General features: G+C 37.6%; 2 protein-coding genes across 2 annotated transcripts; both read right to left on the bottom strand.

The window, feature by feature from the left end:
- Window positions 1–369: 369 nt before the first annotated feature.
- Window positions 370–6,342, bottom strand: kctd13 (potassium channel tetramerization domain containing 13). Its single transcript, XM_081373169.1, has 7 exons — window positions 6,153–6,342; window positions 4,471–4,746; window positions 3,774–3,943; window positions 3,538–3,624; window positions 2,357–2,409; window positions 1,710–1,905; window positions 370–1,628 (listed from the first exon to the last, which is right to left on the bottom strand). Exons 2-7 carry the CDS (start codon window positions 4,709–4,711, stop codon window positions 1,383–1,385), a joined length of 993 nt encoding a protein of 330 aa, XP_081229295.1. The 5' UTR covers window positions 4,712–4,746; window positions 6,153–6,342; the 3' UTR covers window positions 370–1,382.
- A 4,576-nt stretch (window positions 6,343–10,918) lies between these two features.
- On the bottom strand, window positions 10,919–22,870 carry sez6l2 (seizure related 6 homolog (mouse)-like 2; the record flags this gene model as incomplete). Its single annotated transcript, XM_081360067.1, has 18 exons — window positions 10,919–10,948; window positions 12,017–12,128; window positions 12,474–12,591; window positions 12,695–12,733; window positions 12,816–13,007; window positions 16,052–16,246; window positions 16,419–16,613; window positions 16,698–16,894; window positions 16,977–17,115; window positions 18,649–18,843; window positions 19,771–19,934; window positions 20,441–20,624; window positions 20,753–20,938; window positions 21,547–21,742; window positions 21,962–22,098; window positions 22,250–22,471; window positions 22,556–22,684; window positions 22,813–22,870. 18 exons carry the CDS (start codon window positions 22,868–22,870, stop codon window positions 10,919–10,921), a joined length of 2,688 nt encoding a protein of 895 aa, XP_081216193.1.
- Window positions 22,871–23,145: the final 275 nt, after the last annotated feature.

Genomic DNA, 23,145 nt, shown 5'->3' with positions numbered 1-23,145 from the left:
CCGACGGACGCGCTTACGTATTATTTACAACATCATACAGTTGGTCAAAACGTTTGTTGTGTCCGCTAATACTTTTTCTTTCATGAATTCTCTTATAAATACGCTAATTAAAATATTTTAGGTTAGAGAATTTACGTCTTTAAAACTTCAACAGATACTTTTTTTATGGTTGATTTAGCGTTTTCTTTTAAATGTTTACTTATAAGTAATTTAATATTCGCATATTTATTATTTTCATCCTTTATTTGGTTTGAATAGGTCATTTTAGCACTCTATTATGATCGACTGTGTTTTTTTAAGGTGTAATTCTTTGGAATATTTTTTTTTTTAAGACAAAACCAAAATAACTTCAAAACCACAAGGCTTTTTACCAAAAAGCATTTTTATTGAAAATGTTAATGGAATATTAATTCAATTTGATTAAAATTCCAAGACAATTTTTGGACGGCATTCCACATACTAATTTAATTGGCAGGTGTTTTTTGGTCTAGGACAGTGAGTGCATACATTTATGGCTAACATTGGTCAATAAAACATCGTTTTGTGAAGTGGTTTGTAACTTAGTGGTAACTACTGTCGTCATGCCAGGCGCCATCTTTGTCTAGAAATGATTTAGAATAAAATTATAACATCGTTTAGTGCTGGAAGTATTTCAATCCTACTGATGCGTCTAACCCACTGCTGTTTTAGAGTGTATTCAGTGATATCATGTTAGAAACTACAGTGATCATCGTCTTTTTAAACAATAACAATATTAGTTTTAGAAATATTGTTTAACATGCCCATCCAAATTTTACATACCAATCGTGAGGCACAGTTGTGTAAAATTATTTACTTGTTACGCTTTCTATTTGTGTTACAAAAAGGATGTTTAAAACTGGACCCCCTGCTATCAATGGCTGCAACAACAAGCTGCGCAAATTTGGTCAGTTTCCCAGAAGATCTGACAGTCCTATGCAACATGACGCCTCCACGTACCTCTCATCATTCTCAACACCTCAAGTCAGCATACATCACAGTTTACTATTAAACACTGAAAGATAAACTTTCACATGGCCCATTCAAACAAATTAGAACATAAAAAAAAACACAACTTATATCACATTGAAACTTGAAAAAGTGGAAATTCTGGACAATAAATTAACTGAACAATAAATTAAATTTAACAAAAAAAAGAAAAAAGATAAATGTAAATTTATCTCACAGAAAAAAAAAGAAAAAAAACTGTGCCACACTGTGGCAACTTCAGTATTATTTCTAAACTAGCCCCCACCCCTCCCATTTCAGTGCAGTATTAAACATACCAAAGTTGTCCTTCTTTTCTCAACCAATCTTTCCATTTTTCACATGCATGATTCAGAACATCTTTGTACCATTCTGATTCAGTCTTTGTAGACAGTCTGCTGTCCGTGACCCCTTTCATCATGCATGATATGCCTCCGAACATGGATACGCCTCACCCGCCTATCCCCGCCCCCTACACCCGCCCCTTCCTCCTCCGACTGGCCCACACCTGGTGACGAGACGCCCCCTGACTCCAGCAGGGCCATGCCTCCCGAACCTCGCCCATTTTCATAGATCAAAATGTTGAGTGTCTCCTCAAAGATACGAGCTTCTGGAAACTCAACCTATTTGAACAGATGAAAAAAGAGAGTGAGAAAACAGACATATATGCACACAGAAAAGAGAGTTTAATTCCCATTGCTCACTTTGGTCTGCTTCTTCTCAGTGGCATAAACAATGGAGGTGCAGCAGACTTCGGCAATCTTGCGTCCCTCGCCATAGAAAGACCAGCAGCATATCTCATCTCCCAACACATCTTTAATAAACAGCACTCTGCCATTAAAGCGCAGCCCCAGCTTATCGAACAGCTCGATGTTCTTCAGAAGGTTATCATCCGAGTTACTGAGGGAACAAAGGGTCATTTTATATAGAAAAAGAAACCTCTCACTCACATTTACATTTCTGAAATTGGCAGATGCTTTGATCCAAAGAGACTTACATTGTATTCAAGCTATACATTTTTATAATTCATGCATTCCCTGGAAATCGAACCCACGACCTTGGTTTTGCTAGTGCCATGCTCTACTGTTTGATTTACAGGAACAGTTATGTGTTTTAAAATCATTTTGGATTTTTCTTTCCTATAGCCACCAGGCATAATTACAAGGTTTCATTGAGCTATATGATTTTGCCAGAAAGTGAGGTGTGCGTGTGACAACAATTATTTATTTAGAATATAAGTCACAATCACATTATGGCTCATATGCTTTCTGAAACGAGAAGGTGGTATGCTCAGAGTAAACACTGTTCTTTTTGAAATAGCAGAAGGAGTGAGAATGAGGGCTGAATGTACCTGGTATAGGAGTATTTATTGTTCCCTCTGTTATTCTGCAGTTTCACCACTGGCTGCAATGAGGAAAAGATTATTCATGAAACAAAGACCACTTTTTTCCTCCATAGTGTACGCCCATACTGTACACAGTAGAGGGGTTTTATTTGGATCCTTAAAGGCCAGAATACACGACACCATGATTAAGAAAATGTTTTGTATTACAAGTTTTCTGAAATGTTATGCTTAAATATACAAATTATGCATTTTCCAATTCAATATGCTCTAATTTGCATACATTTCCAGAACAGAAATCTGAACATTGGATAAAGCCAGGTTCAAAAAGAAAATTTCATTTTTTTTGCCACATAAGAGTTAAAGGTTTTTGGCTCTCTTTTTTATTACTCCATAAATCAGAAAGTACTGTCAACAGGCAGAATAAAGAAAATCACCATGTTTTTAGGAATAAAATGATATATAAATCAGGCAAATGATATATGAACAAACCCCTCTGTAAAATCCTTCAGAATATAGATAGGAATAAATCAAGAAAGTTTGGTGTATATAAGTCCGACTTATAAGTGGAGATTTCTGGCTCAGTGCATGAGGGAAAATAAAACTCATTTTGAGAAAATGGCCTTAAATATATGTATTGTAATTGAAATCTACAGATGTAAATCGATAAAGAGTAATAAAATAATGTGTATATTATGGAGGTTTTCTGTCCTCGAGTTCTCTAGTCAAGTAAAATAGCCCAAAATATCGAAATTAATTAGCGCATGAAAAAACAATGGTTTTAAATCAGAACGGATCTAAAACACTAGGCATCATGCATTTGGTAACTCTGTAAATGGTTACTGAACGCAACAAACTCGCACAGAAACATGCGCCTCATTGCTAGGAGACGCATGACAAATGATAAAAATATGTCAAAAAAACAAAAACAAAAAACAAATATTTCTGATATCCTCTGACTGGAGGATGGTCTGTGCGTGTGCCCATGGTACACTACGTGATTTTCTTTAAAATCAGTCTGACTGTCCATAATCTGCAGACTGTCTCGGACTTTTAGCAACGAGCATTGACTCCTCTAGACAGCAAATCTGGGCAAAAGCAGTATAGTGTATTCCAGCCCTAAGAGATCACATTTTTCATGTGTTATTTTTGTCAGAGGAGAAGTAAATATTAAGCCTCTGTTATCTCACCTTCCTACAGGTGGCTATCATTCTCTGTTCCTCTTTGGCTGAAGTGATCATAGGAATGTGACAACCCCTGCAGACATCCCTGCGTTTCTGCATCAACATCAAAAAAGCCATAGTAAGTGTCAACATCTGTCAAACACCTTCCTTGGCTCAAAGAAGCATTTCAATTCTATGCAGACATAGGCTTCTTTGAGCCAACACTAAAGGGACAGAAACACAAGCCCAGTGGATCCCCTAACCTGTAATGTGGTGAGGCAGTGCTGTACAAGACCCTGGAGCCTGTAGTATTGCGCCTCTTTCAACACTTCCTCCAGCTCCCGTGTGCTCTCCGGCAAAGGAACTGTCCCGTCCCGCAGGAAGTTCAGCACCAGGGAAAAGTGTCTCCCACATCGGTCTAGCACCACCCAGCCTTAAAAGATGAGTGAACACACATTATACCGTATATACATCTGTTCTAGTTTCTTTTGAAGAAATAAAGTGACAGTAAAGACATTTATAATGCTACAAAATATATCTATTGGTGAGCAATGAGCATAAAGGCCCGTTAACACTAAGGGCGATAACTATAATGATAACAATAAAGATATAGTTAAAAAAAAAAAAAAAATAAATAGTAGAGTCCCGACTCCCCACCACAACTATAACAATAATGGCACAGAGAAACAATATCGTTGGAATCACTTTCAGAATGATTTTGTCAAGCTGATAAATGATCAAAACATTGACAGCCGATCAGAATTCATTCTGCTTTAAGAGCTCGAGTCAACTAAACTGCAGCACGTGCTTAAAATAAACAGAACAATATCCGCCCGCTGGTGTGGGCGCTAATATAGTTATAATTATTGTTCTTGGTTAAGAGACTTCTTTCAAAAACACACCAAAAAAAAAAACTCTTTTGAAAGGTTGTGTACAACACATTCTCATGCTTTTTCTTACCCTCAGAGTCTATGGAGACCTCAGTGCTCCCATCACAGATACTCCTGAGCAGACTGTCCTCCTTGCTGAGCGTCTGGACGGTGGTGTAGTGGAGAGTTCCCCCCACATTGAGCTTCACATACTTACTCCCCGCCAGGCTCCTGTCAGCCTTTCCTTCCCCAACATGGCTGGAGAACGATGGGCCAGAACCGGATACAGTCACCACATTCCCACCAGATGAACCAGATGCCTCAGCAGACATCGGGGAGTAGAAATCAAATACTGCTTATTTATTGCCTAAAAATATAAAGAACACAAATAGAGAGCAGACAGAATTTCAAACTTGAGTACTTTATAATTGTTTATTCACCCTCATGTCAATCCAAACCTGTATGATTTGCTTACATCTATGGAACAAACAAGGAGAGTTTCTAAAGAATATTCTCGTTTGAGGACTGGGGCTGTCAACCAACAAATTTTTCAAAGCAGCACAAATGCGATCCACAAGAATCACGTAGCCTACGATATTCCTAGAACTCTAAAGCCATACAGTAGCTTTGTGTGAGGAACAGACCAAAATTTAGGACATTTTTGATAAAAAAAAACTCCCCTAGCTCTCTTTGGCATCACGAGTGTTCATGAAAGAATGTCCAATTTGTGAACAAATTGTCCTTTATTAGTTGATCTAGTTCACAAAACTGGTCTGAACACTTTGTTCATAAATGGGAGTGATCGAGTTGTGAAGTTCAACTAGAGCAGTTAACAGCCCATTGGAGGACACATTTTTCAGTGAATAGCATCTGTTCATATGATTTTAAAATGACCATATGGCTTCAAAGGAATACAGCACAGAAGTGAATATGGATACTTTAATAATGCTCTTTAACATTTCGAAGCTTGACAGCTCCAGCCCTTCTAAATATAGAACGAATAGCCTAAATTTTATTTACTTAAAGAGTAAATGAGTTAGAATATATATTTTTTTCTATTTGTTTCAAAGCCAAAGTATAACATCAAAACAATATCTGGTGATTGCTCACAAGATTTCACATATGTACAACAGACATAAAACTTTATGAGGGCAAAATAAACCAATAAATGTTGTGACACATCTTCAAAGATATGCATGAACAAGGTGACATTACAACATTAAGTGTGCACACCTCATGATATGACAACAACCATTGAAACTATTCCAGAGCACATGTAACAAAGAAAACTTACAGAAAGAGGCAGAAACATAATATCTAATAACGTACATAAAGCAATGCATTTAGCATCCGTCAAAGAGCATCCGATGATCGATCTCACTGGGTCTAAAAACATATCCCTAAAAACAGTGAATAACACCCGTTTAGCAATAGCCTCGAGGGTTGTGATTGTGAATATCAGTCCACTCCACTGGGGAGGCCACAGATGTGTTTCTGTACTGATATCAGAGGAAATGGACAGAATTAGGTCAACACATTCAGTAAGATCTTAACTCCAGCTGAGAGATCTCGCTAATCCTCGTCTAGACCACACCAAATTTGTTTCCCACCATTCACTAGTCATTTACAAATTGACAACTGACAGTTAAAGGGAAACACATGAACAGAATCTGACCAGTGAGCATGATGTAGGCTATGTGTCTTGTTATAATGATAAGCTTATTAGCTCTTGAGCTAGCTCTTGAACGAGCTGTCAACGAGCAAAACACTTACCAAGCTGAGTCCCCGCGATAAGGTGCACAAAATATAAAGTAATCGCTACGGACTATTACATCTATAACAGTTAACCTGAAATTATTTTTCAACAAATCATAATTTCCTCTGTTGTCTCGCAGCACGACTGTCCTCTTCCTCTTTCTTGCTTGTTGTGGATTGACAATGGCTGCTCACCCTCGCGAGGAGTGTCTTTCGTTGACTGATTGGTCCAAATCAACGTCTGTCAAGCGAGTTAGCCCCGCCCCCTGTAACGGCCTACAGCGAAGCTGTTTGAATTGGGGCTATTTTATTAGGTCAATGTTTTCTTCTGTAACACAAAATGGCTTACAAGTTTTAAACCTTTAAGTCTTAAAAATGTGGAATATGTAAATTAGTGTAATTTTTGTGTGTACATATATATTATGGAGTATTAATGTGGTGTTGTTCCCCCCTTTTCAGCAACAGCTTCCACTCTTCTGGGAAAGCCTCCACAAGATTTTGGAGTATTTCTGTGGGAAATTTTGCCCATTCATCCAGTAGCGCATTTGTGAGGTCAGGCACCGAAGTTGAATGAGAAGACCTCTCTCGCAATCTCCGTTCTAGTTCATCCCAAAGGTGTTTGATGTGGTTGAGATCAGTGGTCTGTGTGGGCCAGTCAAATTCTTCCATACCAAACTCATCCAATCATGTCTTTATGGACCTTGCTTTGCCTTTGTGTACTGGGGCACAGTCATTCTACAGGGTGGGCCATTTATATGGATACACCGTAATAACATGGGAATGGTTGGTGATATTAAAGTCCTTTTTGTGGCACATTAGTATATGTCATGGTCACCACCCATCTTGAGGAGTTTGCCCCCTCACATATACTAATGTGCCACAAACAGGACTTTAATATCACCAACCATTCCCATGTTATTACGGTGTATCCATATAAATGGACCACCCTGTAGAATAGAAAAGGGCCTTTATGAAGATAATATGATGCCATAAAGAATCACATGCGCAGGGTAAGATTTGTGAAAGTGTAGGATACATAAGATTGTAAGCATAAATGAAATTTGCATGTGCAGGAGAAGATTTGTAAAGGTGTAAATCGACTTTCTTTTTCTTAGTGTAAATATTTGCAGCATTTCTCTGTTATTCGTAAGTGTAATTCATGTATTGTGAAACTGCAGCTTCATGCTTACGCAAAATAAATTGGATCTGTATTCTTCTGACTTCCATTTTTCCGCGCTTACACTTTTGGCACGTTTTTTTCACACAAATACGGCCAAAAGCATTGCAAGCCTGTGAACAGCAATTTGCAACTGAAAACAGCAGAGTCAGGAACTGCTAAACACATTGATCGCGTAAGATCAACATTTGTGTAAAAAAATAAACTGTTGCAAATGTCTAAATGACTTGTGTATATGCGGCAAAAAAGTTCCCAAAATAACCTGGTTTGTACAGTTGCGTCTTTCTTTTAGCTGCGCTTACAGTTTTGGCAAACTGTAGGTTTTGGTAAACCTTTACAAATCTTCTCTTGCACACGCAAATTTAATTTACGCTCTCAATCTTATGTACACCTTCACAAATCTGACCCTGCGCATGCGATTCTTTGTGGCATCATATTACCTCCATAGCCCTTCCCCAAACTGTTCCCACAAGGTTGGAAACATAGTATTGTCCAAAATGTCATTGAATGCTGAAGCATTAAGATTTCCCCTCACTGAAAGTAAGGGGCCTAGCCAAACCTATCTATCAGGGATGAAATTTCATGAATTGAATTATTGCAAAGGTGGCATCCTATCACAGAACCACAGTTGAATTCAATGAGCTCTTCAGAACGACCAGTTTTTTTCAAAAATGTTTGTAAAGGCAGACTGCATGGCTAAGTGCTTGATTTTATAAACGTGGCAATGGATTGAATGAAAAACCTGAATAAAAATAAAAAAGTGGTGTGTCACGATACTTTTGTCCATTTAGTATATATATATATATATGTGTGTGTGTGTGTGTGTGTGTGTGTGTGTGTGTTTGTGTGTGTGTGTATATATATATATATGTGTGTGTGTGTGCGTGTGTTAATGCTTTCAAATCGATTAATCGCATCTAGATAAAAGTTTTTATTTATATAATATATGTGCATATATATATATATATATATATATATATATATATATGGATATATACTACATATATTATGTATATATAAAATATTTTAACTTAGATGTAATTAATCATGATTAATCTCTCTCTCTATATATATATGTATATATGGGGGAACATGGAATATATACAGACACAATGTACTCATAATTCTTGCTATTAGCAAATTTATTATATTATATATTATATTATATATATATAATATAATTTACAAAATTATATATGAAGAAATTATACATTTATTATAAATAAATTAAATATAATTAATTATATATAATATCTATATTTTTAATTTAATATATGATTAATATTTTTGCTCATAGCAAGAAATATGTATTATTAGTATTATTAATCATAAAGATTCATTTATAAAAGACATGTTCACCATCCAACAGACTTTTATTTAATCTTAAATCTCAGCAAATTAATGTCTTCATGACAAGTATATGTTGATAAATAAATAACAATCAAGTAATACTATAATGCAACAAAGCCCTCCACAACATGGGCTCTGGTAATGGCACAGTGGAAAAGACGAAACTCACTGCATATTAACAAGAAACCATGAGATAAATAATAAATAATTAAAAAAAATGCAATTTATAAAAAGCATTTCAATTTGATTACTGCATCACAGCAAGCAGTTTTTTTCTGTATATATTTTCCTCAACATAGTGCATATGCAACAACATCAACTCTGATAACAATGACAGTAAGTATAATTGATCATGAATCCTAAGCTGAAGCGGTAAAATATACAATCGTTGCGTGCCGTAAGCAAGAGGACATTCCGCTCCTCTGAAACATGGTCATTCAACATCAAGCAGAAATAGATTTTTAAGAAACAGCAAAGAACAATATGAAATGCTGGCATTGTCCTCATTTTTACATAATAATGTGAGAAATACTATGGCAACCAGTGAAATGTAAAGTGACGTCACATTATGGGATGTATTTTGGCACTGAATTTGTTTTGTATACTCAATATTCAATCAAAATATTTACATTCAATATGTTCTTCTCGTCATGTGCATGTATATGAATGTGTGGCCATGTATCTGTATACAAACATGAGAGTATAGTTTTTGTATTTTGGATTATATACGTATGTGTACTTATATTTGTCTCACTTGTGTCAAAGTCTCTCTCATTCTTTCTCTCCCCATCTCACTTTCTATTTCTCTTTCAATGCTTCACCACTTTACAGTCCTTAAGGCACCAAACCTTCTGTTACAAAACATGCCTGACTGTAGAAATCATACTTACAATATGCACTTAGAACAATTTTGTTGTTTCTTTCAGTATTTCATTACTCTGATGCCAATAACATACACACATATGTAAACGCACGCTAACATACACTCACCTAAAGGATTATTAGGAACACCATACCAATACTGTGTTTGACCCCCTTTTGCCTTCAGAACTGCCTTAATTCTACGTGGCATTGATTCAACAAGGTGCTGAAAGCATTCTTTAGAAATGTTGGCCCATATTGATAGGATAGCATCTTGCAGTTGATGGAGATTTGTGGGATGCACAACCAGGGCACGAAGCTCCCGTTCCACCACATCCCAAAGATGCTCTATTGGGTTGAGATCTGGTGACTGTGGGGGCCATTTTAGTACAGTAAACTCATTGTCATGTTCAAGAAACCAATTTGAAATGATTCAAGCTTTGTGACATGGTGCATTATCCTGCTGGAAGTAGCCATCAGAGGATGGGTACATGATGGTCATAAAGGGATGGACATGGTCAGAAACAATGCTCAGGTAGGCCGTGGCATTTAAACGATGCCCAATTAGCACTCCAGTCTTCAACTGTCCAATTTTGGTGAGCTTGTGCAAATTGTAGCCTCTTTTTCCTATTTGTAGTGGAGATGAGTGGTACCCGGTGGGGTCTTCTGCTGTTGTAGCCCATCCGCCTCAAGGTTGTGCGTGTTGTGGCTTCACAAATGCTTTGCTGCATACCTCGGTTGTAACGAGTGGTTATTTCAGTCAAAGTTGCTCTTCTATCAGCTTGAATCAGTCGGCCCATTCTCCTCTGACCTCTAGCATCAACAAGGCATTTTCGCCCACAGGACTGCCGCATACTGGATGTTTTTCCCTTTTCACACCATTCTTTGTAAACCCTAAAAATGGTTGTGCGTGAAAATCCCAGTAACTGAGCAGATTGTGAAATACTCATACCGGCCCGTCTGGCACCAACAACCATGCCACGCTCAAAATTGCTTAAATCACCTTTCTTTCCCATTCTGACATTCAGTTTGGAGTTCAGGAGATTGTCTTGACCAGGACCACACCCCTAAATGCATTGAAGCAACTGCCATGTGATTGGTTGATTAGATAATTGCATTAATGAGAAATTGAACTGGTGTTCCTAATAATCCTTTAGGTGAGTGTAAAGAGGTACCTGCATGAACTCACAAGCACACACACTTGTTCAGCACATACATCAGTGAAACGGCAAAGAGAGAGGAGAGAGAGACTGTGTAAAGTGAGATTTATGTGTTGTAATTATTGGAATAAAACAAATGAATGTCTTGCGGAGAGAGAGAGAGAAAAATAACAGTATCCTTCCTTTTCTTCTCCTTTTCATTTACCCACAAATTTGGATTCATTTGAAGACTCGTCTCAGATGGACACCTCATACTCTCGCGTGTCCTACAGTGAGAGAGAGGAAAAAACAAACACACTTTACCACCATATAGGACGGATAATATAATATAATATAATATAATATAATATAATATAATATAATATAATATAATATAATATAATATAATATAATATAATATAATATAATATAATATAATATAATATTTAATGGTGGTTTTTATCCAAAGAATTAGGATTTATGAATGAACTCATTAAGAACTCATTAGAAATGTGACCATTAACCAATATATATTGACACTAAATACAATAACAACAAAATAAAACGTCCTAATTTATAACTGAAACTAAAAATGATGACAAACAGCAGCATCTACACTAGCTTATAAAATTTTGGGGTCAGTTAAAAGAAATTGAAATATTTTTTTTTAAGAAATGAATATTTTTCATCCTTGCATTAAATACATTAAAAGTGACAGTAAATACATTCATAATGTTACAAAATATTTCTATTTCATTAAATACTGTCCTTGAACTTTCTATTTATCAAAGAATCCTGAGAAAAATGTACCATGGTTTCCACAAAAATAGTAACCAGAACAACTGTTTTCAACATTAATAATTATTATAATAAAATAGAAATATTTCTTGAGCACCAAATCATCTGAAAATTCAGGTTTGCCATCACAACAATAAATTACATTTTATTTTATTTTTAAATAGTTAACTACTTTGAACATCTATAAAACTTTTTTTTTAATTTTAATAATATTTCACAAAATTTGATTTGTGTTTTTACTGTATTTTTGATCAAATAAATGCAGCATAAGAGACTTACTATGCATATTCTACACATAAAATATGATAGAGAATGTTGTGCTGTGACTTCTGCTCAGAGACTCAAATGAATCAGTGAGTCATTTAAAGTATACCGTCCAAACCGATTGACTACAATGAACTTTAGGCTTCCCAAGATTAGATACACGAGATCAATCATAGCAAACAGACTGTGATTCCATGCATGAACATGCATTTGATTTGGTATTCAACCAAATCAAATATTGTATATCCTAACAGTTAATAAGTACAAATTCCACTTGGTTGTGAGCATCTTACCCCTGCCTCATAGAGAGGGTTGTTGAAGTCAGACTCCACTGTAATGGGGCTGTAGGAGTGGGTGTGAGAGAGAGACTTCCAGAACAACGGTTTCCACTGCCACCTACACACACTGAGACGGCGAGAGGTGTTAGTACAGAAGACCTAAATAAGGAGCAGCTGTGACGAAGGTTTTGACAATAATCAGTGAAAATAACTGAATTTTAAAGCCAACATGGAATAGCACTTACAAGCCATTTTCTTTGGTAATGTGAGGTATTTAAGATGAGGTTTGAATCGGATTAGGAAATCATGGAAAGTGGCCATTTTATGCCAGAAAAAAAAATCCACCTTTCTTTTATTTTTTTTATTTCTCTGAGATAATGCTCAATAATAAATAATAAATGTATGAATCAAAACATGTTCAAACAAACGTTCAAACCAAAAGCATTCAAAAACTCAAGCCTCCTAAACTTACTTGGTGTAGTACATGTATATTCCACCAATCAGAAGGATGACCAGAATGATTGGCAGGATGATAGCCAATGCAATGTTCTCACTCAGCATTTGATGAGACGCCTCTAATGACTGAGAAACTGAAAAGAGGAAAGTTAATAGCATGGACATCATTACATGACACAGTGGGCCAGATTAGCAAAGCAATATGGATATCACTGATACAATGATAATCAACGTTACCCTCCAATTTATGATCGTCCAGTAGCCCTTCATAGGCCACTAAAAACAAATAAAACGTGACTTTAATTTCCTCAGATAAAAATGGCGACTCAATGTATTGGACTAGTTCACATTCACATACCTTTACAGAAGGGTGGCGGGCTATTCCACTGTGAGGGGTGTCCTGGGACACAGTTGATGATGACTTCCCCGATGAGCTCATAGCCCTCATAGCAGAAGAAACGTAGCGTCTCACCTGCCTGGTAACTGTGCTTGTACAGAGTCTGGTAGCCGTTGTCCGGCACACCCGGGTTTGGGCATGGGTCATATTTTACTGATTAGCAGAAAAAAAAACAATATGTTTGATTGATGGTTTATCGGTTAGTACATTAGAGATGAATCTTCATTGTATTTAGCTGTATCTGTAAAGTTTTATCCTGCATACAGTTGAGATCAAAAGTTTCGGGTCGGTAAGTTTTTGTTTAAGGTGTCATGACATCAGAAATCAAATTTGCCTTGATCGTTTGACACATAAGAGGTCTTTGTACCATTAAAACACCCTTAAAGTTTTCGAGCTTATAACGTCCTCCTCGTTATAAACAAAGCATTTATTTACTCAGTCTCCAAAAACAGCTCTTTTAGATAATGGGGGACTTTCGACGTCACAAGGACAAATGCATTAGCATACCGTAAAACTTCAAATAATAGCCGAGTCCCAAACAGATGCCTGTCTCTTTTACAAGCCTGGTGTGGCTACAGGTTTGGATAAATAAAGGCCGGTCTCAAATAGAGGTCTGGTCTGTTTTTTAGTTTTGGGTTGTATTTAATCTTCTAAAACCCATCAGATCGTCTGTTTAAGCCAGTTCTATGGAGCAGATTGCACACGCAAGAGAGCCCTGCGCATCATGGCCAGGAGCTGTTAGCGCAAGCAAGGCAGGCAGAGTTAGCGGAGGCCGGAGAGGGAGAAGTGGAGGAGAGCGACGAGGAGGAGGAATTCGCCAATGAACTTGTAGTTGAGGATCGCGGTGATGATGATAGTGATGAATAGGGTCCTTTTGTATCACATGATTGCAGTTGTTTTACAGAGTAGCCTTCATTCTTTCTTGTTAATGTGTTTCTGGCAACTAGTTCATAGGCTCGATGGATATTACCAGTAACTTTTATTGTTCAGCCCATGGCTGTCACATCGTTTCGTTTTTTTATGCTGCCAATAATCTAAAGGGGGTCGCACACCGTACGAGCAGCGCAACGCCATGTCGCATCTATGACAACTCAAGGTATGGCACACCGGACGTGCACTTTGTCAGTTTATGGCCAGGAATATTGTTATGTTTAAGGATATTATGGAATTAAGATGTCTGTACTATGTTATGATTGTACAGTACAATTAAATAAAATGGTTGCTTAGTCTGTAGTCTGAATTCACTTTACCTCAGAGCGTCCGTTAACTGAATGAATTGAGAATATCACCTGAAAATCCGATAACATCAGCAGTTTTCATCCACGCAGCTGATTTCTGTGAATGAGTGTAAAACTGAATGTATTGCAGCACAGGGTGAAGTCAGTATATACATTAACAACGATCTGAGACAATGTACAGTGTACACTATTTTAATGTGTTCGAATTTTAAAGACACGGCGCTGCGCTTCTCGTCTGGTGTGCGACCCCCTTTAGACATACGGAAATATAGTAGGCTAATTCTTACATTAACTGATCTGTTAAACACAAACACAGATTTGGTAACCTCCTACTGTCATGCTTTCCGTCTATCAGCCTATGCTATTTGGATCGTTATCTCTAGGCCTACACTCAATGAACAACACCTCAACACTAAATTAAAGGCCTGTCTCATATAGACGCCTGTCTCAAATACAAGCCGGTGCAGTTCGGCGATTTGGGAAAATAAAAGCCTGGGCTATTATCTGAAGTTTTACGGTATGCCTGCCTTTATAGTAAGACATCAACAAACAGTTTTACATCATTGCACCAAAGGTCAAAAGCAAACATCATGTCAAAAGCAAATAGAACCCATTATAATCACTGATGCTGTCTACGCTGGATACAGTGTACAGACGCCTGTTCCTTCTACTCCACGAGCTCGAGTCTGTTGACAAGAGGATAAATAGAAGCGTAAAGGAACGTTCGCCTTGATGCGTCCTGTTTAAACAGCTTGTTTGCGTCTCTGTACAGACTTAAGCAGGATACGTCAGAGACAAGTGGATGGTTTACTTTTAATGGTGTCCTGGATCGTGTCGGAGGATTATATGTTTGTTCAATGACTTTAACTGCAGATTTGCAGGTTTTTTAAACGAGTTACAGTGTAATGGAAAGTTCGCAAAGAAACTTTTGTTGACAGATGTATCAGCCAACTGTATTGGAGCTGCATTACAAAGCTAAAGGAAACGATTTCATGATGCTTTGACTGTAAATGATGGCTTTATATGGTTAATGTTTTCTAAACACTTACTCGCGTGCAGCAGCGAGGGGGCTTTGATAGTGTTTCCTATGCAATGACGTTAGCCAATCATAACAGTGACCGTTTACTGACCAGCGCCGCCCCTTAAAAAATTGTTTTTTTTGTGCAAATAACTTAACATTTTAAGTTTTTGTCATTGACATAAATTTATGTCATGACCCCTTTGAAAGTCTCTTATTCTCACCTAGGCTGCATTTATTTGATAAAAAAAATAAAAACTATAATATTGGGAAATATTGTTAGCATTTAAAAAAACTGATTTCTCTTTAAATATATTTAAAATGTAATTTATTCCTTTGATGTCAAAGCTGAATTTTCATCATCATTACTCCAGTCTTCAGTGTCACTTGATCCTTCAGAATCATTCTAATATGATGATTTGCTGCTCAAAAAACATTTATCATCATTATCAATGTTGTAAACAGTTGTGCTGCTTAATACAGTATTTTTTGTGGAAACCATGATATATTATTTGACGAACAGAAAGTTCAAACAGCATTTATTTGAAATAACAATTCAATTTGATGAATCATTGCTGAATTAAGGTATTTATTAAAAGAAAATCTTACTGAACCCAAACCTTTTAACAGTACCATATGATTTAGTAATTTACCATTATTAATAAGACTTTAAATCTTTAATCAGGATTTTTTTTTTACTTATCGTTTTTTGTTTGATTTCATTCAATGTATTTAACCATATGCATGTATGCATTCATTCTGACAGCCTTAATTATTAATAATAATCCATTTCAAATTCTACAGAATCAAATCCATAAAGATTCAAGAGGGGATTTCTTAAATAATTGTTTGAAAATGTATTTTTCCACGACCAGACGCAATCCCTCACACACCTTACTTACTAACATGTACTCACCATAGACTGTAAAAAAAGTACTCACAGACACACTTTGGGCTGCGGTCACTCCATTTGGGCATGCCGGTGTCTCTGCCATGGCAGGAGATCTGGCTCGGGCCTTCCAGCTGATAACCTTGGTTACATGTGAAGCGTACCACAGTTCCCACAGCAAAACCAGACTCCGGATGTACGGAGCGTGCTCCATTGACCACTTCTCCTGGGTCAGGGCACTGCTGGACTGGAGGCACATTAAAGCCAGGAGAAAAAGAGCGTGTGTACAATATTAATCAATTAATTAAACCGGCAAATGATGGCCACTGGCCACTAAACAATGACCAATCAAAGTCATAACTCTTAATCCTTTACAAAGTGTTTTCTAACCATAAAAAAATATGTATAACTCGGCTCACTTTTCACACAGGTGGGCGGGTTGTTACTCCAGGAGAGATCCCATTGGCAGGTGATGATGTCAGAGCCAACGATGTCATAACCAGGCTGACACTGATAGGTTAACACACTGCCTCTCACCAGAGATGGGTGGGAGGAGCTGCTCCAGCCAAACTCAATTTGCGGAAGGGCAGGACATGTGTCATTTGGTTCCACCTCTGCAAGAAATTAAAGGAAGTGACATCACAGCAAGCAGTAACACAAAACAAATGAAAAAAGCCCAACCCTTTTGATGTATTTACCTCTGTAGTGAATGAGGAAGCCTTGGCTCAGTATAAACGTAGAGTCATCGGGATCGCTCTGAAACTGAATGGTGACCTCTGAACCTCCTGATACAACCCTGAACCTCTCTCTTGAGCCCAGGTACTGTCCAATCACATGTGACATCAGATCATGACCATCAAATAGAGTGAGAATGTCGTTATGGCGGATGTTCAAACTGCAAGCAAAAGAGAGGGAAATAGAATTAAACCATAAATAGATTTAAACACAAACTGGCACAATCAAATAGATATACTTACATTTGTACATCCAATTCAATGCGTTTGTCCTCGCTGACATGTATTTGCCACACACAGTCCTGCCCTTTAGAGTAGCTCTGTGGCCAGTCAGGAGACAACACTGTTCCCACTGTGTCCGTGAGCTCCCCGCCACACAGAGCTGAGAACAGGAGAAAGAGGAGAAATCTTATAAGAATAGCTTTCATATTATTGGGCCAGGGGGATTAGATGAAGCCCCCTTGAAGCCCCTTTAGGTAAAATCTGAGACTCTTTTGAAATGTTCTAAATGTACTTAGAATGATCTTTGAATTAGAATCACTTTAATGTTACAAGGATTATTTTCTTCGTAATTGTACTAATAAATGTGTTAAAGGGTTAGTTTACCCAAAAATGAAAATTCTGTCAGTAATTACTCACCCTCATGTTGTTTCAACCCCGTAAGACTATCATTCATCTTTGTAACACAAATTAAGATATTTTTAATGAAATCTGAGAGCTGGCTCACTCCTTCATAGGTTTCTATGTAATCAATATCTGCCATCCCAGAAAAGTTAGTAAAAACATTGTTAAAATAGTCCAAGTGACAACAGTGGCTCAACCTTAAGTTTATCAAGCGACGAGAGTACTTTTTTTATGTAAAAACAACAAAAAATAACGACTTTATTCAACTATTCATTTTCTTTTGTGTGGGCCTCTGAGTGAGTTCACGTAGTGTAACAGTGTAGTGTAGCACTTCTGGGTTGTAAGTCAGAACGTAGGCTCACTATTGGCCGACGCTGGTCATGTGTGTGATGCGTGTGAAGTACAACACAGAAGCGCTGCTCTGTTACACTACGTGAACAGAAGAAAATGAATAGTTGAATAAAGTCGTTATTTTTGGGGGGTTTTACGCACAAAAAGTACTCTCGCCGCTTGATAAACTTAAGGTTGAGCCACTGTTGTCACCTGGACTATTTTAACAATGTTTTTACTAACTTTTCTGGGATGGCAGATATCGATTACATAGAAGCCTATGAAGGAATGAGACAGCTCTCAGATTTCATTAAAAATATCTTAATTTGTGTGAGTAATTACTGACAGAATTTTCATTTTTGGGTGAACTAACCCTTTAAGTTGACAGTTCTAATGATGATCAACAGATCATTGTGCAATTTGTTTTTGAAAGAAGGTTCTTTTGTCACCAAGGCTACATTTACTTGATCGGATATACAGTAAAAATAATATTGTGAAATATTATTACAATTTATATTTTTTAAATGTAATGTATTCATGTGATGACAAAGCTGAATTGTCAGCATCAGTACAGTCTTCAGTGTCACATGATCCTTCAGAAATCAGTCTAATATGCTTATTTGGTGCTCAAGAAACATTTCTTATTAACATAATCAATGCTGAAAACAGTTGTGCTACTTAACACTATGGTGGAAATCATAATACATTTGATTCATACACAAAAATGTATAAAAAGTTCAAAAGAACAGCTATTATTTGAATAAGAATTATTTGATAACAACGTTAAAATCTTTTTTGTCACTTTTGATCAATTTAGTGTTTAAATAAATGTTGAATAAAACTATTAATTTCATTTATAGAAAAAAAATTTAAATCTTACTTACCCCTAACTTTTGAATGGTAGTGCACAGTTGCTGTACAGGTATATGTCTCAAATATTAGGTTATATGTGATGTCATACCTCTGCAGACAGGTTCACTCTCATTCCAGTGAGGGTCATTGGGGTCAACACACTCCATAACTCCTGATCCCTGCTCCATGACGAAACCAGGAGAGCACGAGAAGGTTACTATAGTACCCAGAGGAAAGGTGATGTCACTGCTGCTGAAATTCCCATGAGGCAGGTAAGGTTCATAACAGTGCTCTCCATCAAAGGCTGAAAGAGATAGGAAAAAGAGGAAGGATTGGGAAGTTATTAAGTGAGAGTGAAAGTATTTGTAGAACCCAGACTTGAAGGTACAAAATTTTCATTTTGAGTTTCTTCTTTTTCCTGAAATTAGTGTGACATCACAATAACCAACTGCATTCGGCATTCTTTAGACAAGCATCTTTTAAGTTTTGAAAAATCTTTTTGTGTTAATGAAAATTAACAAGTTTATAGTGGTTTATGTGGCTTATAGTGATGAAATATAGTTAGGCTAAGCTCACACTGGCTAAAAAAATCAGATCTTTTACTCACATCTGACACGAATCGGAATTTGTTGCACACGTGTAAACAAAAAAATCCGCACGAGATCCAAATTTTTTTTATCCAAGTGTGGTTTTAATCAGGTACATATCTGATATCTGGTCATCTGGTCATCTGACCTACGTCTAAACACGCATATCCGATTCCCCTTTGAATTCCAACCCACCACAAGGCGAGGACGACACGTTTATTCACAGAGCTTTTTAATGTTGTATTATTCATGAGGCAGACGTGCCGTTATGCGCTCACTCACAGCTTTTTATTGAGGTGCGAACGTTATCTTTGTAAAGAAAAGACATTGCGCCAACACATAAACATTCAGGAGCTGGTTTTCAACCTCTGCCCGTTAATTTTAATAGCACGGCCATTCAAAACCAGGGTCTACCATGTGCATAGCAAAATGATCACCAAAAATCATTTTGGCCGGGAATTAATGTAAACACAGACATCGAATACCAGTCCTGTCTAAAGTGAATGTAAACAGGCGAGCCAAAAAATGGGATATGGTCAAAAGATCGGATCTGTGCATTAAGACTTGCAGTGTAAATGCAGCCTTAGACTCTTTTTTAACAGTGAACAAAACTATTTTGTTGAATGTTTAACAGGTTGTCTTACCCTCATAGCGGAGTGCCAGCAGCAGTGGGATGGAGGAGGAATCTGCTGTGAGCTCCACATAGAGACACATCCCCTCGCTCACGAAGCCTCGTTCTGGAACGTCATCCAGATCCGAGTCGAAGAGGAGCGGAGCTGTAGAGCTATTCCCACTGCGCACAATCAGCCTGGAAAAGGGAGGAGGGGCATGGAAAATGAACGAAAACTACATTAGGAAAGGTGTGACATTAAGAGAATGAAATGATTCTGGAAGGATCAAGATCATGGCAGGTTGTGCAGGAAGAAGAGGTAGATCTCGGATGTTCGTTTATCAGCAGCAAACTAGAATGTTAAAAATAGTCTAGAATGTAAAAACAGGTTAAAAATAGTGTGTTCATTTAATGAACTGGTTCAAACAAGATTCAATGATTCACTGATTCTTTTGAATAAACTCCCTGCACAGCATTCTAGTCAACTTTTTTGTAGTGAAATAAAATTTTTGACAATAATTCTGCCATTTACCATTATGTTTTCAATTCAGTAATATACTCAACCGTTAAAAAATTTGGAATTTGTTATGATTTTTTTCATGTTTTTGAAAGTCTACTTTGAATCATAAGTTGGCTTCTCCAACACTAATAGAGATATAAGATAAGTAACTTAATACATGAGTGAGCAAGACATGAACTCTTACTTGTCATTGTCTTCATCAAGAGCCACCCTCTCAAAATGAAGGTGGAGCCTGTGGCCTTCCTTGGCTTCCAGCAGCCAATGACAGCTCAGGTTGCTGCCGCTGCTATGGTTACTTGCAGAAGGGAGGGTTGGAGAGAGGATGCGGCCAACAGTAGCATTTCTAATCCATCCTCCACAAGATACAGCTTTAATATACAAAAACACATGTGAATGCTTATACACAAGGCAATAAATGGAGGTGTCTTGAAGCCACTGTAGATAATGAAACAAAATAAATAAGTAAATAACTGAACGGGGAACAAATGCAACCCACCCACACACTGGGGTTCTGAGGTGCTCCATCTGGGTCGGGTGGAGTTCAAACATGTCGCAACCTCGTGACCTCTGACCTCAAATCCTGGATCACAATGGAAGTGAGCCTGACCACCAGGATGGATATCAGTTACAGTCACTCCACCGGCCTCAGGGGAGAGGGGGAACGAGCAGGACAGGAGGAACGCTGGAATGGATGTTTAACACACAAATTACAATTCAATTACTGTACAGTTTAAAAGTTTTAGGGTGAGAAATATATATTTTTTTAAGAAATTAAAACTTTTATTCAGCAAGGATGCATTAAATTGATCAAAAGTGACAGTAAAGATTATAATGTGTAATGTTACTAAAGATCTCTGAAACGCTTTATAATAAGGTTCCATCATTCCATTCCTTATTATAAAGAACGATTTCTGAATATTTCACAATCTCATTGTTTTTATTGTATTTATAATCAAATAAACTGCGTTCACGGCATTCCAACTTGTACAAAGCATCCATATCCTCGTAGAACTATTACAACTTGTGCACTGGGAATTTTCTGAGAGCTCCGACTTGCACCATGTGACCGCTGTACCAACTGATCGCTGCAGATTCATTTAGGCATTGATAGTGTTGCCATAGATATGCATAATTTCCAATCCGAGGACGTGAAATAGGACGTCGAAATTACGGTAATTATGACATGGTGTGTATTCAGCATAAATGCAGCCCAGGAGACTTCTTCCCAAAACATTAAAAAAACTTACATACCCCAAACTTTAGAACAGTAGTTAAAAGAAAAATGAATACCTTGATAATGAAAGCTGAAAACACCATGATTGGCTTGCTTCAGGCTCTTATAGTGGATCTGCACTTGATTGGTTGAGCTACGAATCACCTGACCTTCGCTCATTAGCGTCTCATTGGCCAAAAGCTGTGGAGCTGCTGTCCCACCCAGCTCCAGAATGGTAAGTGACTCTTCCTTGGACAAGTTTACTTTCTTTACCTTCAAGACAGACAGATGGTGTTACCATAACAGCAGCTAATGATGTCATTCCCCAAGATTTTATCAAGGGCAAAGATTCCAGAACTCATTAAAATGACATCCTCCATGCAAACGCCAACAAGATGCATCAGCTAAGTTAACAGGAAGTAACCATAGTGACCCACAGAGAGGCTAAATGAGGGTACAATGGAAACCTTGCTAACGGTGAGGCTATCACACCTGTATCTCAACCCCATATCCAGGATACACAGTGATGCTGTAGGTGCACTCCAGTGGGGAGAAGGGAGATGAGGAGGAGAGCGGATCAGGGGACTCGACTATTCCCTCCGTTCCTGACAGGCTGGCATTGCACTGAACTTGAGAGAGACAGTTTAAAAGTTTTAAAGTCAACATAAATTAATTTAGAAATCATTTGAATGGCCCCATTGAGGGACATAATCTGTGAAGTTTTCATATTGAAAATGATTCGATGTCTTCAACTGTTACGCGGTTTGTTGGTTATGATACCTGGGGTGTGCACTGTTGTTATTGTCGTTGTAGTAATTAGAGTAGTTGTGGTCTCTTCTTCAGCTGGTGGTGATGTCACGGCACTCCCAAAACCTGATTGGCCTGCATGAGGTGCAGCCGATGAGGTCACTGCAGTAGTGAGGATTCCTGGTGACATCACTGTGGAGGCGGGTTCTGATTCTCTGATGGACGGGATGGCCTGCGTCGGGTTAGTAGTTGTACCTGTGGGTTAAATCGCAGGTTTAGATGAACTGGTTCGTTATTGAAATGATGCAGTTTGCTGTGTTCTTTTTAGGAAAGACTGACCTCTGTTATTAGGGGTGTGGCCAAGGTACTCCTTACTCAGTAGTGCAGCATGAAGGAGTTCTCCCAAGGGGCGGGGACTAGAGGTCACGGTGGGAGGAGCATCAGTGTCTGTTGTCCCTAAAGATGCACCTGAAAAAAAACACGGAACTATCAGACTTAGTTTCTTTAAGCTAAAGTGATCGGCATGTACTATGTACATTCACCTTGCATGAATAGTTAAACATACAAAAGCACTCACACAAGTATGTGCGCATTACCTGAAGTCAGATGCAGCAGTGTGACAGACAGTGTCACAGCAAAAACTGTGGACACCATTATTTAATATGAGAAGACAGCCTGGGTGCAAGCAAACGAGAGAGAAAAGAAGTAGTAAGAGGTATCTAGAAGGAAAAAAAAGGGAAATATCAAAGTTAAGGAAGACTGTAAGTCAAGGTTGTGATCTTAAAGAACACATTATATCAAAGAGTTTTGTGACTTTTATTTCCTGTCTGTTAGATTTGAAGTCATCTATATGCTAGTGTACTCCTAAAAGTGGATATACATAAAAATTTGACTCTCCCGTGAAAAGGTACCAAAAACAATGATGATGA

The sequence above is a fragment of the Scardinius erythrophthalmus genome, assembly GCF_964197995.2.
Source record: "Scardinius erythrophthalmus genome assembly, chromosome: 1".
Lineage (NCBI taxonomy): Eukaryota > Metazoa > Chordata > Actinopteri > Cypriniformes > Leuciscidae > Scardinius > Scardinius erythrophthalmus.
Note: the sequence above shows the minus strand (reverse complement) of the source record. Positions and strands in the feature narration are given on the sequence as shown.

Excerpts from the sequence above, each read along its gene's own strand:
- kctd13 (XM_081373169.1), bottom strand. The coding sequence starts at position 4,711 with ATGTCTGCTGAGGCATCTGGTTCATCTGGTGGGAATGTGGTGACTGTA. Across the intron at positions 2,410-3,537 it reads TGATAGCCACCTGTAGGAAG|CCAGTGGTGAAACTGCAGAA; the intron begins GTGAGATAACAG and ends TCCTCATTGCAG. Across the intron at positions 1,906-2,356 it reads AATAAATACTCCTATACCAG|TAACTCGGATGATAACCTTC; the intron begins GTACATTCAGCC and ends TTGTTCCCTCAG.